Source organism: Herpailurus yagouaroundi, unplaced genomic scaffold (genome assembly GCF_014898765.1).
Source record: "Herpailurus yagouaroundi ecotype Mexico unplaced genomic scaffold, PumYag 182, whole genome shotgun sequence".
In the NCBI taxonomy this organism is placed as follows: Eukaryota; Metazoa; Chordata; class Mammalia; order Carnivora; family Felidae; genus Herpailurus; species Herpailurus yagouaroundi.
The window spans coordinates 59504368-59517792 of NW_024412413.1; the positions used below are offsets into that span (position 1 = coordinate 59504368).

The 13425-nt window shown below is 45.1% G+C and overlaps 1 protein-coding gene across 7 annotated transcripts in view; it reads left to right on the forward strand.

Annotated features, from left to right (window-relative positions):
- The window catches only part of BAZ2A (bromodomain adjacent to zinc finger domain 2A), a 34980-nt gene that overhangs the window by 3531 nt on the left and 18024 nt on the right, over positions 1-13425 (forward strand). For 2 of the 7 annotated variants that reach the window (XM_040491691.1, XM_040491692.1), the window contains exons 2-3: positions 1437-1521; positions 12312-12449. In XM_040491691.1, coding sequence (XP_040347625.1) covers positions 12314-12449 — 136 coding nt within the window. In that variant the 5' untranslated portion in view covers positions 1437-1521; positions 12312-12313. Of the gene's footprint in view, positions 1-1436; positions 1522-2008; positions 2153-3911; positions 4037-5654; positions 5773-12311; positions 12450-13425 lie in introns of those variants that run through there. The other 5 variants (XM_040491690.1, XM_040491695.1, XM_040491696.1 and 2 more) reach the window with 4 other exon arrangements.

A 13425-nucleotide genomic window follows, 5' to 3' on the forward strand; every position in this document is an offset into this window, starting at 1 on the left:
GTTGCCCTGGAGACTAGGCCTGGGGCTCGGAAGGGGTGGGGGCAGTCAGTGGGGCACAGGAGTAACCGGCTCTTCCGGAGCATAGTGGAGCCAGCGGGTGGGTGTGTGTGGGTGTGTGGTGGTGGGGGAAGAGGCGTGGCTACACCCGTCTGACTGGAGCAGTCTCCTCCCCTGCCTCCCGACTCTGACTGGCCAGCTCTATGATTGGGGGCGGGAGGTAGGAAGATTCTCCCTCATCTGTCCTGGAAAAGGGAAGAGAAAAAGATATCTAGCTGCCCTTTAGGAAACCATTTACAAGCCCTAGCTCTCTTTTTCATCTGCCTTTATTTTTTTACTTTTTTATTTTGGGGAAGGTGGGGCATTCCTTAGCAGAAGTTTGCTGGATCCCTGCTTTCTCCAGAAGGAAGGACCTCTGTCCCCTGAGTAGTTGGCTCCTATTTAATTCAGATACTTAAGGTCAGCAGGCTATTGGGGTCCTTATTTTTTTCTTAACGGTGACCTATAAATCTATTATTTAGTCAGGGAGGAGAGAAGGGTTTTGATTTCTACCTGTCTGCTCCTTCCCCCTGGTAATCTGCTTTTCTCTGGAGAGGGAGAGAAACCCTTTTAACCCTCTTAAACCTCCTCACTCTGGCCCACACACTTTAAGACTCTGCTGAAGTTCGCTTTTTTATTAGCCTCTGAGCTGTTTGTAGTGCGGAGTAGTGTCTGTTCCCAAAACTGAGGAAGAGTCCACTCCTCTGTGAAGTAAGGAAATCCAGTCTAGACTGATGTATTTGGCCCTGCCTTGCCCCCACCCAGTTTTCAGATTTTCTTCCTCGCAGACCCACAGAAGAAAAGGTATTTGTTGACCTCTCAAAACTGCCAGAGTTTCATTATTCACACTCCGTTCCTCTTCCAGAATATTCAGCCTGAGTTTTGCAATTGTTTGTATAAGTGCATTGCATTGCACTGAATAGGAATTATCTTGAAGCCTGCAAAGTCTGTTGAGTTACAAGGAAAGGAACCCTGGTTTCTGGTCACAATTTATCCACTCTTTGACCTTGAACAAGTCAGTTAACCTCTCCAGGCCTTAATTCATCTTCCAAACAAGAGCAGATTGAGCTAGAAAATCTGTAAATTCTAACCTTATGTGACACTGCTCTCCATCCTGGGGCCCTGCATTAGACATTGTAGATGAGAACCAAACCCTAGTCCTCTATTTTTTTCTTTCCTGTTCTTGAGTTTCATACAGTCCTCTAATCCTGTCAAAAAAAAAAAAAAAAAATACTGGGATTATAGAATAGGTGGACATTTGGGGCATCTTAATTGCTGTGTCAATTTTCTGGGTAATCCCCCTGCCCCTCTGACCAGGTTTAGGCTAGACTCAGGTCTTGGCTAGACTCAGGTCTTCCTTGTCTGGTTCCAGAGCCAATGCTTCATTTTCCTACGCACAGGCATCTTCCTGACCCCCAGAGCCCTGCAGATGTCGCTGGGAAAGTGGTGATCCAGGCAGGACCAGGCTGCCCCCACGGGACAGAGGTGAGTGGTCAGCAGATGCTGCCGGCTCTTTCCTTTCTCCACCCCTTTATCAGGACTGAACTTCCCTGACTTCAGCTTCTACACTTCGTCTTTTCCGCTACACAGCCTGGGAAATAACTGCCACTGAAATGATCCCCTCCACTTCCATCCCCACCCCTGTTAAGGGACTGGATATGCCTTGGTCCTAAAATTTTGATCTAGTCTTTTAGGTTAATCTTTGGGACCTTGGCACGCCTTTCTGTTTGCTCATTGTGAAACAGGACCACAAGGAGACTTGGTGCAGAGGGAGCTGCTCGCAGGCTAGGGAGACACCGCGGCGCTAGGACCCAGATCCAGGTCTGGGAGCTAGGATGCCCGGCGCTAGGACCCGGTGGTGGAGGCCGAGGAGGGCGGCTCTCTCCCGGCCGTAGCTTCCCCGCCCCCCTCCGGCTTCGGCTCACTCCTCCCCCGCCGGCCATGTTGGCTCCGCTTGGGCCCCGCGGTTGAGCCGCGTCCCCCTCCCCCCCTCCCGGACCCCAGACCCCCTCCCCCGCGGTCCCCTCCCCTCCTGGCGCCCGGAGCGCGGCCATGTGAACCGCCCGTACCCCGGGGAGAGACAAGCCCCGAGCCAGGCTGGACGCCGCCGCCTCAGGTCTGTTGGGCTACGTCTGGGGGCCTGAGGGGAGGGAGCCCCGCTTTTATCCTAGGCTTCCCTTAGGGAAGAGAGGCTCTAGTGCTGCCTAGAGCCTCGCCTTGGGCGAGAAGCTGACTTGAGCTTATTTCCAGTTAGGACCCAGCCCCGGGCGGGAGTCTCTCTGCCCAGGGGGCTTGGAGGAGAAGGGGGCTGCTGGGGCTGCTGAAGACCCGGGCGGGGGCGGGAGGAGCTATGGAGGCTCCCGGCGACTGCCGCGGCGACGACGAGGAGGCGGAGAAGCCGCCTGGCTGGTGGAGATGACTCCTGTGGGGGACTCGGATGGAATCCCCGGGAGGGGCTCCACCTCCTTGGGTGGGGGTGGGGACTGCACGAGTGCGAAGGGTGGGTGAGGGGGTTCCCAGGGCGGGTTAAACACTCTGTGGGGATTGGGGCGTTTTGGCAGCGGCAAGTGGAGGGTGGAAAGGGGTTCGAGTGGTCTCAGGGTGTCTCCCTCACTGAGCGGCGCAGGTTCTCTTGAGCGTGGCGAGCAGGAGAGGGCCTTGCTGGAGTGGTGCTGTGCTTGGCTTGGGGCCCTCGAGTCCCGGGAGTCTCCCCCTCCGGGGATGGGGGTTCACAGGGTTGATGCTGAGACGTCTGCATTTGAGCTCGGCTTTTAGGGGCTGAAGGGAAGAATAAAGAGGGATCCCCCTTGGAAGGGGATCCCTCACTAAGGGGATCCCCATTTCCGTGACAGAAAAGATGACCCTGTATCATCCCTTTCTTTCCTAATGTTCCCAATTTTCAGGGGAAAGGCAATGCCTATAGCAGACATCCTTTGTAGGATTTATTGGAGTGCGAGATGTGCGTCCTTGGGGGGGGCGGGGGGGGGAGATGAGGGGGGTGGCTTCCACCTCCATCTGTACACAAACAGCCCCTCCCCCAAGCCTCCCGCAGGAAGTGGCCGGGAAATGGCAGCTGTGCGTTTGCTGCTGCGTCTCGTTGTTTTGAAATGTCCATTTTAATCAGATTTGGTTTCATTTTCTGAGGCCTTCTGGGCAAGCTTGGATCCTGCCAACAATGTGGTCTTAGTCCTTTCGTTCGACTTTTTCTTTCTTTCTTTTTTTTTTTGTAAACTTAATTTGTCAACTGGAAGTGTAGTCACTGCAGTTGACTCACAGAATCCCCATCCGTACCCCCACACCCCCCTCCAGAGCATCTCTGCCTCCCTGTCTGGATTCTTTTTTTCCTTGAGCTAGAGGTCATCGAGAAGCAAACTTAGTCATCCACCAGCCCTGCTGCACTTTCAGTACAAGTGATGCAAATTCTCTCAGCATGGAAAGCTGCCAGGAAGATTTGGAATCTTTTGTGGCGTGAGAGTGGCTTTTTAGGGCCCTGCTTAATATATTTTTTAAGTATAACTTTCTGTATTGCAGAGCACCTTGTCAAGTGAGCTTGTGAGGTGACACAGGGTAGACTCTGAGCATGGAATTTATTATGTGTTGGGATAGGGACTGATTTGCAGAGTGCAGGTGGTGGACTTGTTTCTCACTGGTGATTCTAGCCTAAGTCCCTATGGGAAGCCTGTTAGTTGATGTAGGGTACTGGAGGGTTTACCTTTTAATAAGCAGAACCAACTAATAAGGAGAGTTAGCTGTCATATGACTTACTCTTTAGTACATAAAAGACACCTTCTATCTTCTCACTTCTTAGAGAGTGGTAAGCTTTTCCTTTGTTCTGCACAAAATCATGTGTCCAGGTTTTCTCTTTCTCCCCCCAGATAACTGCAGAAGATTTCAACTATAGCATATAGTGATGGACTGTGTGTACTATGTCCTGAGGCACTTTGTTAGACGCTGGGTTTGGTTTGAGAGGAGTTGGTGACAGGATTTTACATTTTGAGAGGTGAGATTTTTTTTTTTTTTAATTTTTTTTTTTTCAACGTTTATTTATTTTTGGAACAGAGAGAGACAGAGCATGAACGGGGGAGGGGCAGAGAGAGAGGGAGACACAGAATCGGAAACAGGCTCCAGGCTCCGAGCCATCAGCCCAGAGCCTGATGCGGGGCTCGAACTCACGAACCGTGAGATCGTGACCTGGCTGAAGTCGGACGCTTAACCGACTGCGCCACCCAGGCGCCCCGAGAGGTGAGATTTTAAGATCGTTTGGACTATCCTAAAAACTGTTTAAGACTGGCATTTAAATAATTTTTTCAGGGGTGCCTGGGTGGCTCAGTTGGTTGAGCGTCAGTCTTCGGCCTGGGTCATGATCTTTCTGTTCCTGAGTTCAAGCCCCACGTTGGGCTCTGTGCTCACAGCTCAGAACCTGCCTGTTTCAATTCTGTCTCCCTCTCTCTCACTGCCCCTCCCCCACTCACATTCAGTCTCTCTCTCTCTCTCAAAAATAAATAAGCATTAAAAAAAAATTTTTTTAAAGAATCTTTTCAGTATTTTCCAGTCACAAACATCCCACCTGAACTGTTAGAGGTCCAAGATAGGAATGGATATATGGTTATGTGACAGCAGCAGCATCACTGTTAAGATAGTATCATTGCTGTGTTCAGTGGAGATTTTGGGGTTGATATTATGGAAATAATAACAAGTCCGGTGTCATTGTGCTTTTTCTTGCCCCTCTCTTTGACTCGTTGGTTCTTTTGAGTTGCTTTTGATAGGGTGGATTTGATGCTGATTTTAAGTTCCCCTTTCTTCAACCTTTTTTTACCTAAGTTGGGACCTGACAGAATAGTAGTAAATTGATTTTCCCTTTTGGGGGTTAAAAAAGTGAAGGAAGGGAAAAGATCACCTTTTTTTCAATGGACTCTTTAAAGGAAACAGTAGATTTTATTTTTAAAAAAAAATTTTTTTTTTCAACCTTTATTTATTTTTGGGACAGAGAGAGACAGAGCATGAACGGGGGGAGGGGCAGAGAGAGAGGGAGACACAGAATCGGAAACAGGCTCCAGGCTCCGAGCCATCAGCCCAGAGCCCGACGCGGGGCTCGAACCCACGGACCGCGAGATCGTGACCTGGCTGAAGTCGGACGCCTAACCGACTGCGCCACCCAGGCGCCCCGGAAACAGTAGATTTTAATTCATTTGATACATGATTAATCAGCTGACTGAAGCAGACCTTTCCATGTCCTTCTTAAAAAAATTTTTTTAAACATTTATTTATTTTTGATACAGAGAGAGACAGAGCATGAACAGGGGAGGGTCAGAGAGAGAGGGAGACACAGAATCCGAAACAGGCTCCAGGCTTCGAGCTGTCAGCACAGAGCCCCACACGGGGCTCGAACTCACGGACCGCAAGATCATGACCTGAGCTGAAGTCGGATGCTTAACTGACTGAGCCACCCAGGTGCCCCTCCATGTCCTTCTTGTAAAATGGATGCATTTTTCTATCAGAGCGGTGGATTTCTTAATATTGACTGCTTCTTGTCTGTATTTCCTTCCTAAGGGAAATTTGAGGAATAGAGAGAACTGTGTGCGCTGACATCAAAGCCAGTCAGAAATCTAGAATGTGTGGAAAGGCTCATCTTGTCCTCTTGGTGGTTCTGGAATCAGGTGTTGCCAAGAGAGAAGCAAAGCTTGTTACGGTTACTGTGTCTTGCTGCTGTTGACCTTTCTTATTACCTTTGAAGAGGTTTGCTATGTTATATTCTTTTTTTTTTTTTAAGCTTTTTTTTTTTGAGAACCAGTGGGGGAGGGGTGGGGGGGAACAGAGGATCTGAAGCAGGCTCTGTGCTCACAGAAGAGAGTTCGATGGGGTGCTGGAACCCACAGACCATGAGATCATGACCTGAGCTGAAGTTGGACGCTTAACAGACTAAGCCACCCAGGCACCCCTGCTATATTATAATATTCTCTCACTGTTAAAATAGCATAGGAGTTAGTCCAATAACTAGTATGATGTTTGACCTTGTATCTGATATGTACAGTAAGGCAATAATGCTGAAGTTTTTATGTCTTAGAATGAAGTATAAAACTTAGGAGGTATTTCCTGGGGCAAATAATCTTCCTAATTTTTTCTTGGGATATGGATGTCTTCATATACCCCATAGGCCAAGATTAATACTTAATCAGCATTGTTGCACATGGGTCAGAAGGACTACTTATGTATGTATGTATGTATGTATTTATTTTTGAGAGCGAGAGAGAGAACACGCATACACGAGCATGGGAGGGGGCAGAGAGAGAGGGAGACACAGAATCTGAAGCAGTCTCCAGGCCTGGGCTGTCAGCACAGAGCCCAACATGGGGCTTGAAGCCACGAATCTGGAGATCATGACCTGAGCCGAAGTCGGACACTTAACTGACTGAACCACCCAGGCGCTCAGAAGGTGCTCTTTAATCTCTGTGCTCAACATGGGGCTCAAATTCAGGACTTGGAGATCAAGAGTTGCATGCTCTACTGACTGAGCTAGCCAGGTGCCCCCAGAAGGACTTTATTTATTTTTCTTTACCAGCTTGTCAGTCTGAATAATTTTGAAATTATGAAATTCTGCAAAACAGAAAACCTGTCTTTGAAGAACTCCGCAGATGGTTCTTAGATTGGGTCCCGGCAGTAAAAGTAGCATTGTGTTACTGTGTTATTCAGTGCTTTGTCCATTTCCTAGTTATTGAGAATAATTAAGAGGGCATTTTATGGACTAAAAGGATAATCCAACTTTACCAAAAAATTCATAAAAAACTAAAACATGAAGGTACTTAAGAGAAAGGTGGCCTCACTACTTTTGGTCTCCTGAGATTAGATTCTTCATGACCTATCCCACTAAACAGGATCCTTAACCTGCCTGCTCAGCTCAGGTTTTTTTGGGAAGGGGATGTCTTCTTGAAGGAAAAGGCCAAGTCCTTAACTGTTAGAGCTGAAATTCTGAGAAACGCTTAGGGCTGAAAGAGGGAAATAACCTTGTTACAACCTCTGGAATGTGACTTTTACTGTCCTGCAATTTCAGACACACTTCCATTCCTCTGACAGTGAAGTGACCAGAGAGAACTGTGGCAGAAAACCTATCCAGATCATTATATTGTTCCTTTATTCAGTCAACAAATATTTTAATGTTTATTTATTTTTGAGAGAGAATGTGAGCAGGGGAGGGGCAGAGAGAGGGAGACACAGAATATGAAGCAGGCTCAAGGCTCTGTGCCGTTAGCACAGAGCCCGACACGGGGCTCGAACCCATGAACCATGAGATTATGACCTGAGCCAAAGTCGGACACTTAACTGACTGAGCCACCCAGGTGTCCTGAGTCAACAAATATTTTAAAACCTACTATGTAACTTGAGTGTTCAGTTAAATCAAGCAAAACATTTTACTAATTTAGAGCTCAAATTTATTGCCTCTGTACATTCTCAGTACTTTCCTGTTTCCAGGCCTTATTTTCTGTAGGGGATAGCTGTGTAAAATATGTCAAAGTATGGGACCTCTCTTCTAGAAATTGTTACCTCTGTGAAGAATTAATTTTTGGGTTCTCTGAACAAAAACTACAGCCTTTATTAGATGAGTAAGCTGGCAGTGGCAGAAAAGATAGATTTATTCATTCATTTGTGTAATCTGTGCATTTAACAAATATTTCTTTTGGTTCTTTTATGTACTTAGCTCTAAATTAGGTGCTGGACATACAATGGTAAAACATAATATCCGATTGATGCCGTAAAACCTACATAGTTTGGAAGAAATAAGGACAGAGAACAGTCATCTTTGTGTTCTCCTGAGCAGCCTAGACATAGCAATTGTCTTTGAGTAGCCCCCCTTAGTATATATAGTCTTCTTTCATCATTCTCCTGCCTCACTGCCCTGACTATGAAAGGGGTTAAAGAAACCACATTTTGAGAGAATGAGCCTCAGTCTGTACATGCTGTAGTCTGAGTCAGAGTTCCAAGGGAAGATTGTTACCAGGGCTGTCAGAATGGGCTGTCCTTTACTAGAGAAGAAGGCATGGGTTGGCACTTTGCACTCTGAATTAGTGGAGGAAAACAATTTAGCCAGGGAAGGGATTTTTAGATATAAAAGTAATCCCTCAGGGTGTGGGACAGGAATTGGGGAATGGGGCAGTTTTTGTATTAGAGCAAGATTTTTCACCCTTGGCACAAATTATCTCTTGAACCAGAAGATTCTTTGTTGTGTGGTGGGCTGTCTTGTGTATTGCAGGATCATTAGAAACATCTCTAGCTTCTGCTTACTAGATGCCAGTAGTATATACTTTTCAACAACAATTCTAAATGTCTCCAGAGGCAAAACCACCCCTGGTTAGGAACCACTTATTAGGGTATGGTAGGTGAATCCAGAGATGAGTAGAGTTGACAAATATCCTTTGTAACATTCACAATTATGGAGCCAAAAGATAGCGGTATGATTTATTTACTATACAGTAAAATTTGCATTTCCTGTTTAATAAAAAGAAAACATTTGAAATCTCTTCCTACCTCTTCCCTCCTACCCTCCCTACTCCCCGGACTGGGGGCCGCGCCCCACTTTAGGAACCTCTCTGTGGAACTTTGGTATACTATATAGGAAGAATGAACCAAAAAGCTGCAGCTACTGCCAAAGTATCAGGCTGGATGGTTAATGTGTGTTGTCTTTCTGGGGGTAGCCTCAGAAGTCTGGGTGTTAGAATTGGTCAGGGCACCTGCAACAGTGTTGAAATCTATAATCTGTATTTCAACACTTTGTGCATTGTCAGCCTTTTTGTGTTAAAATCATGTCACAGATCCACAGGGTAAGTAACTTTTCAATTGGGACTGAGGAAAACAGTTGAAAAGGAGCCTTATTTGGCCGTGTGGCAAGGGCTTTACTGCTTCAAGCATAAGGAGCAATGTCCCTTAATTCTTAAAAATTAAGCATAGAGTCACTTAAGAGATCCATTTACATACTCCTGGGACTGGGCTGGGTGCTGGCCTGATTGTACTTCCTGGTCATGAGAGCTGTCTGCTATTCTGGGGGTTGGGTGCTGATTTCTTTTTTCATTTGGCCAAAATCCTATTAGTTCAAAGGGAGACACTCTCCTTTGCTTTACCTGTTCTCCTTAGTAGGAGGGAGAGTATAGATGGGAGGGCATAATTTACCTTCAGGCATTATTGTGAAAAGCATCTTGGATAGGAAGGTTGAAATGAAATAACCCTGGCTTTATTGCTGTCTACATTTTTGCATTCCCATAGTATGATCCCATAGGTAAGTGACATCTGAAATCAAGAGTCAAGGGTAAAGAAGTCTGACTGGAAGGATTACCCCTAGTTTTATAGTACTGGTAATGGTTTCAAATTATATTTATATTTTGATCTTTGGGGCTGGTTATCTTTTTATCCTCACAAGCCATGGAGGTGAGTACTAAAATTTTTAGTAATCCTGAAACTAAGGCTCAGCAACATTAAGTAACTTGCCCAGGGTCACACAGCTAATAGTAGTAGAGTTGGGATTTGAATGTAGAGCCCACTATGTTGTGCTATTTTCACTGCACAGCACAAAGAGTATTTTATATTTCTAGGAATCTTCCTGTAAATGAAGCGATTGTGGTCCTGATGACCCTTCAGTGGAGGCTAGTGGGGAAACAGACCTCAGGCACTAGATAACTTCCCATTCCTTTTACTTATCTGATTTCTGTGAGCCATCCATTTATTCTTATTAGTATGTAATTTATGAGACCGGAAATGCTGTGCTCTTCCAGAGTAGCCGAGAGGAGAAGGTCACTAGTTTCCTCACAGATTCAAATAGAAATTGGAAAAATGAACTGTGGCCTATCATTGAGTGGAAGGATATCCTTTGGTGCACATAGGAGAGAAGGTGTGTATATGTCACACACACATCATGGGGGGTGGGGCTATGCATAAAACTGGGGGAGGAAAGAAGTGGGGATCCAATGAGATTGGCTCTCCAGGAATAGCATTTCTAGGACTTCCGAAATGAATTACTGCATGTCCTCTTTGCTCTGTGATGTAAGCTTTGGAAGGAACCTAACCTAACCTAGAAGATTGGGGAATGAACTTTCCTCCTTTCATTTCAGAAGGATCACTAATCTCATGATGCTTATTTTTCAGATCCCTCATTACTGAGGAGTGGCCCTTTTTAAATGTAGGGAAATCCTGGGGGATCCTGAGGTCTTTTCTCTGTAAGACCAGTTTCTTTGACGCACAGCAGGTTTAGGTCTGCTGCTTATTTTAGAGTGAAGATGGGAAGCAGATCAATCCTAAAAACTTTTTCCTCTTATATCAACAAAATACAGATTGCTTTTATTTTATTTTTTTAATTTCAGTTAAAGTTGATAAAGGTAGGGACAATTAGGGTATTTAGCCTGGAAAACCTTCTAGCTATCATGTCATAAATACAGTTCATGCTTAGAACACCTAATGGTGTCTAATTTGCGTTATCTAGCGTATTTAAAAACATGATTTTTCCAAACCTTGGGCAGTGGTCATATGGTCATATATGTTTTTCTGATTCTTTTTAAAAAGAGGTTATTTAAAATGTCATCTAGATTTGCTTATTGCCTCATCTTGGGAGCTAGATAAAGAAATCTTTCTACCTTGCACCTGGTGGTTCAGTGGGTTAAGTGTCCCACTCTTACTTTTGGCTCTGGTCATGATCTTGGTGGTTCATGGGTTCCAGCTCGGAGCCTGCTTGGGGTTCTCTGTCTCCCTCTCTCTCTGCCCCTTCCCCATTCACGTGTGCGCCTGTGTTCTCTCTCCCTCTGGAAATAAATAAACTTTAAAAAACATTATTAAAAATATAAATAAATAAATAGATTTTTCTGCCTGAATTCTTCTGCCCTTTTTAAAAACATAGTAACCCAAGGAGTTGCTTTTTCTGTATTAAGACAGATCATGTTTCTTTTTTTTTTCTTTTTATTTATTATTATTATTATTTTTAACGTTTATTTATTTTTGAGACAGAGAGAGACAGAGCATGAACGGTGGAGGGTCAGAGAGAGAGAGGGAGACACAGAATCTGAAACAGGCTCCAGGTTCTGAGCTGTCAGCACAGAGCCCGACGCGGGGCTTGAATTCACGAACCGTGAGATCATGACCTGAGCTGAAGTCGGACGCTTAACCGACTGAGCCACCCAGGTGCCCCGATCATGTTTCTTACATATCAAATTAATATGCACTACTACATCATAGGTATATCTGATTGATGTATCAGACTTTTACAATAATTCTGGCTTCTGCATCTTTTCTTTCCTTTTATCTTTGCTCTGTCAAAGTTAAATATATTCTGACCAAGGGCTTTACTTCTTCTTATTCCTAGTAGTATATCACCTCATATTCAGGACAAGGTGAAGAGCTTTTTAACCATACTGCCCCCCAAATGAGCCACCACCCTTTATAAATGTAAGATGTCCAGCTATTCTCTCTGTGACCCTTTACATTTAAGCCACAAAACTAAAACGTTAGGAAGTAACCATATAGGTATAACAGACCAATATTCCTTTGGACACCCTCTTTAATCAGTTTTCCACCTCTGACATTTTTCTGAGCTATGTTCTTAGAAAACCATGAAAAAGGAGTAGAAGTGTTGCTGGATGATTTGAGTTTTGCTATTATGGTCCCCTTTCCTAAAATATATTCTTTCCATATTCCTTTGCTAAGGTACTATACTATCTTCTTCAGATGTCTAGGGCTGTGGATAGGGTTACATGGAAATTATTTAACTCAAGTATAATAATAAAGCAGCAAATGTATCAAATGCTTTTTCTGCCAACAACCCCCATCTCCATGGCTTCCTATCAAAAAGATGGCTTTGAGAACCTTCTGTGGTCCCTGGGAATGGGACTCTGGCCTTACCTTGAGGGGAAAAGAAAAAAAAAAAAAAAAAAGGATGGAGAAGATTAAAATGTTATAATAGAGGGTTAATATCTAACATAGAGGGATAACCTAAACTGGAAGTTTAAGAATTATGATTCACACAAGGGGAAGATTCCTTCAGGCTTATAGCTTGGTTTTTCTCACTAACTCTGTATCTCTGTGAGTCTGACTTTAAAAGACTATTTCTGTACGGTCATTGTCCAGTTAGGGGTATATTTCCTCCACCTCATCTTTCAACCTGTACCCTTATACACTCCCCAGTACTTAGGTAGGAGAAGGGTAAGTAGATGGAGGGGAGGGGGCATTCCCTCTAGAAGATTCCAGGTGACATAACCTTGTTTAACCGCCAGTATTTTTTTTCCCCTCTCTTTCCCCTCCTACAGAAATGGAGGCAAACGACCATTTTAACTTTACTGGCCTTCCCCCTGCACCTGCTGCCTCAGGACTGAAACCCTCTCCCTCCTCAGGGGAGGGCCTCTACACTAACGGGTCTCCCATGAACTTCCCCCAGCAAGGGAAAAGTGAGTGTGAGGGCCACATGGCCTGGGGAGGGAGTGGGCATCATTCCTTTAGAGCAGGTTGATGGGATAAGATTTGGCTCCCCTACCTCACAACAGCTCTTTTTCTTGCCAGGTGGGGAGGGAGGAAGTAAATCTTCAGAACTTCAGCTGCTGGAGAGAAAGCAAGTTTCTAAGAACAAGTTCTAGGGGTTTATGGAAGTGATACTCTTAGTCTTAAGGTTGGAAGGGATTAGAAAAACATCCTGGCTTTTTCATCTTAGCCTGCTCTTCTGTCAGCCCTGTTCCCTGGCCAGAATGGTGAGGTGGCTACTGCTTCTGATAACTACTTGTGGACCCATGAGAGAGATAAAGGTCCAGCCCTCTGAGAAGCTGTTTTTAAAGCTTGGAGAAGCCAGCCCTAGGATTGGGGGTGGAGGGATTGGGTAAAGATTGGGATGTATTTGCCTTTCAGTTTGTGTAGCAAAGAAGAGGGCAGATGCTCGAAGTGTGTGTGCCACCCCTGTCCTTGAGAGTTGAAGATAGGGACAGGGAAGTTTTAAATGCTTACCTAGTTCCCTAGAGAGAAACGTCTATAATTCCAGACAGAAGTGTTGCTGCCAGGATCAGGTCTTTTCCTGGATTTGGCTTATCAATTGTTCTGTACCATAGCTGTGCCAAGTGCTTCTCTAATCTTGCCTGGGTCTCAGGTACTTTATGCTTGGAAGCAGAGAGAAGCCCAAATGGTTTCCTCCTTCCTTGCAGCAGAAAAATACTGCTGTAGGCTTATACTTAACCACCTCTCCCTTCTGTTCTCCACAACGGGGTTGCAGATAGAAGCTCCTTTATTACACTGAGGACCCGTCTCCCCCTCAGCTTCTTTAGTATCTGGTTCCTTTTATTTGAATTGTCCTCCAGTCTAGAGGTGGCCATTGGTGTTGAGAACTGAAGTCTGTAGTACTAGTCACGCAGTGATTTTTTTTTTTCCCCCTGCAATATT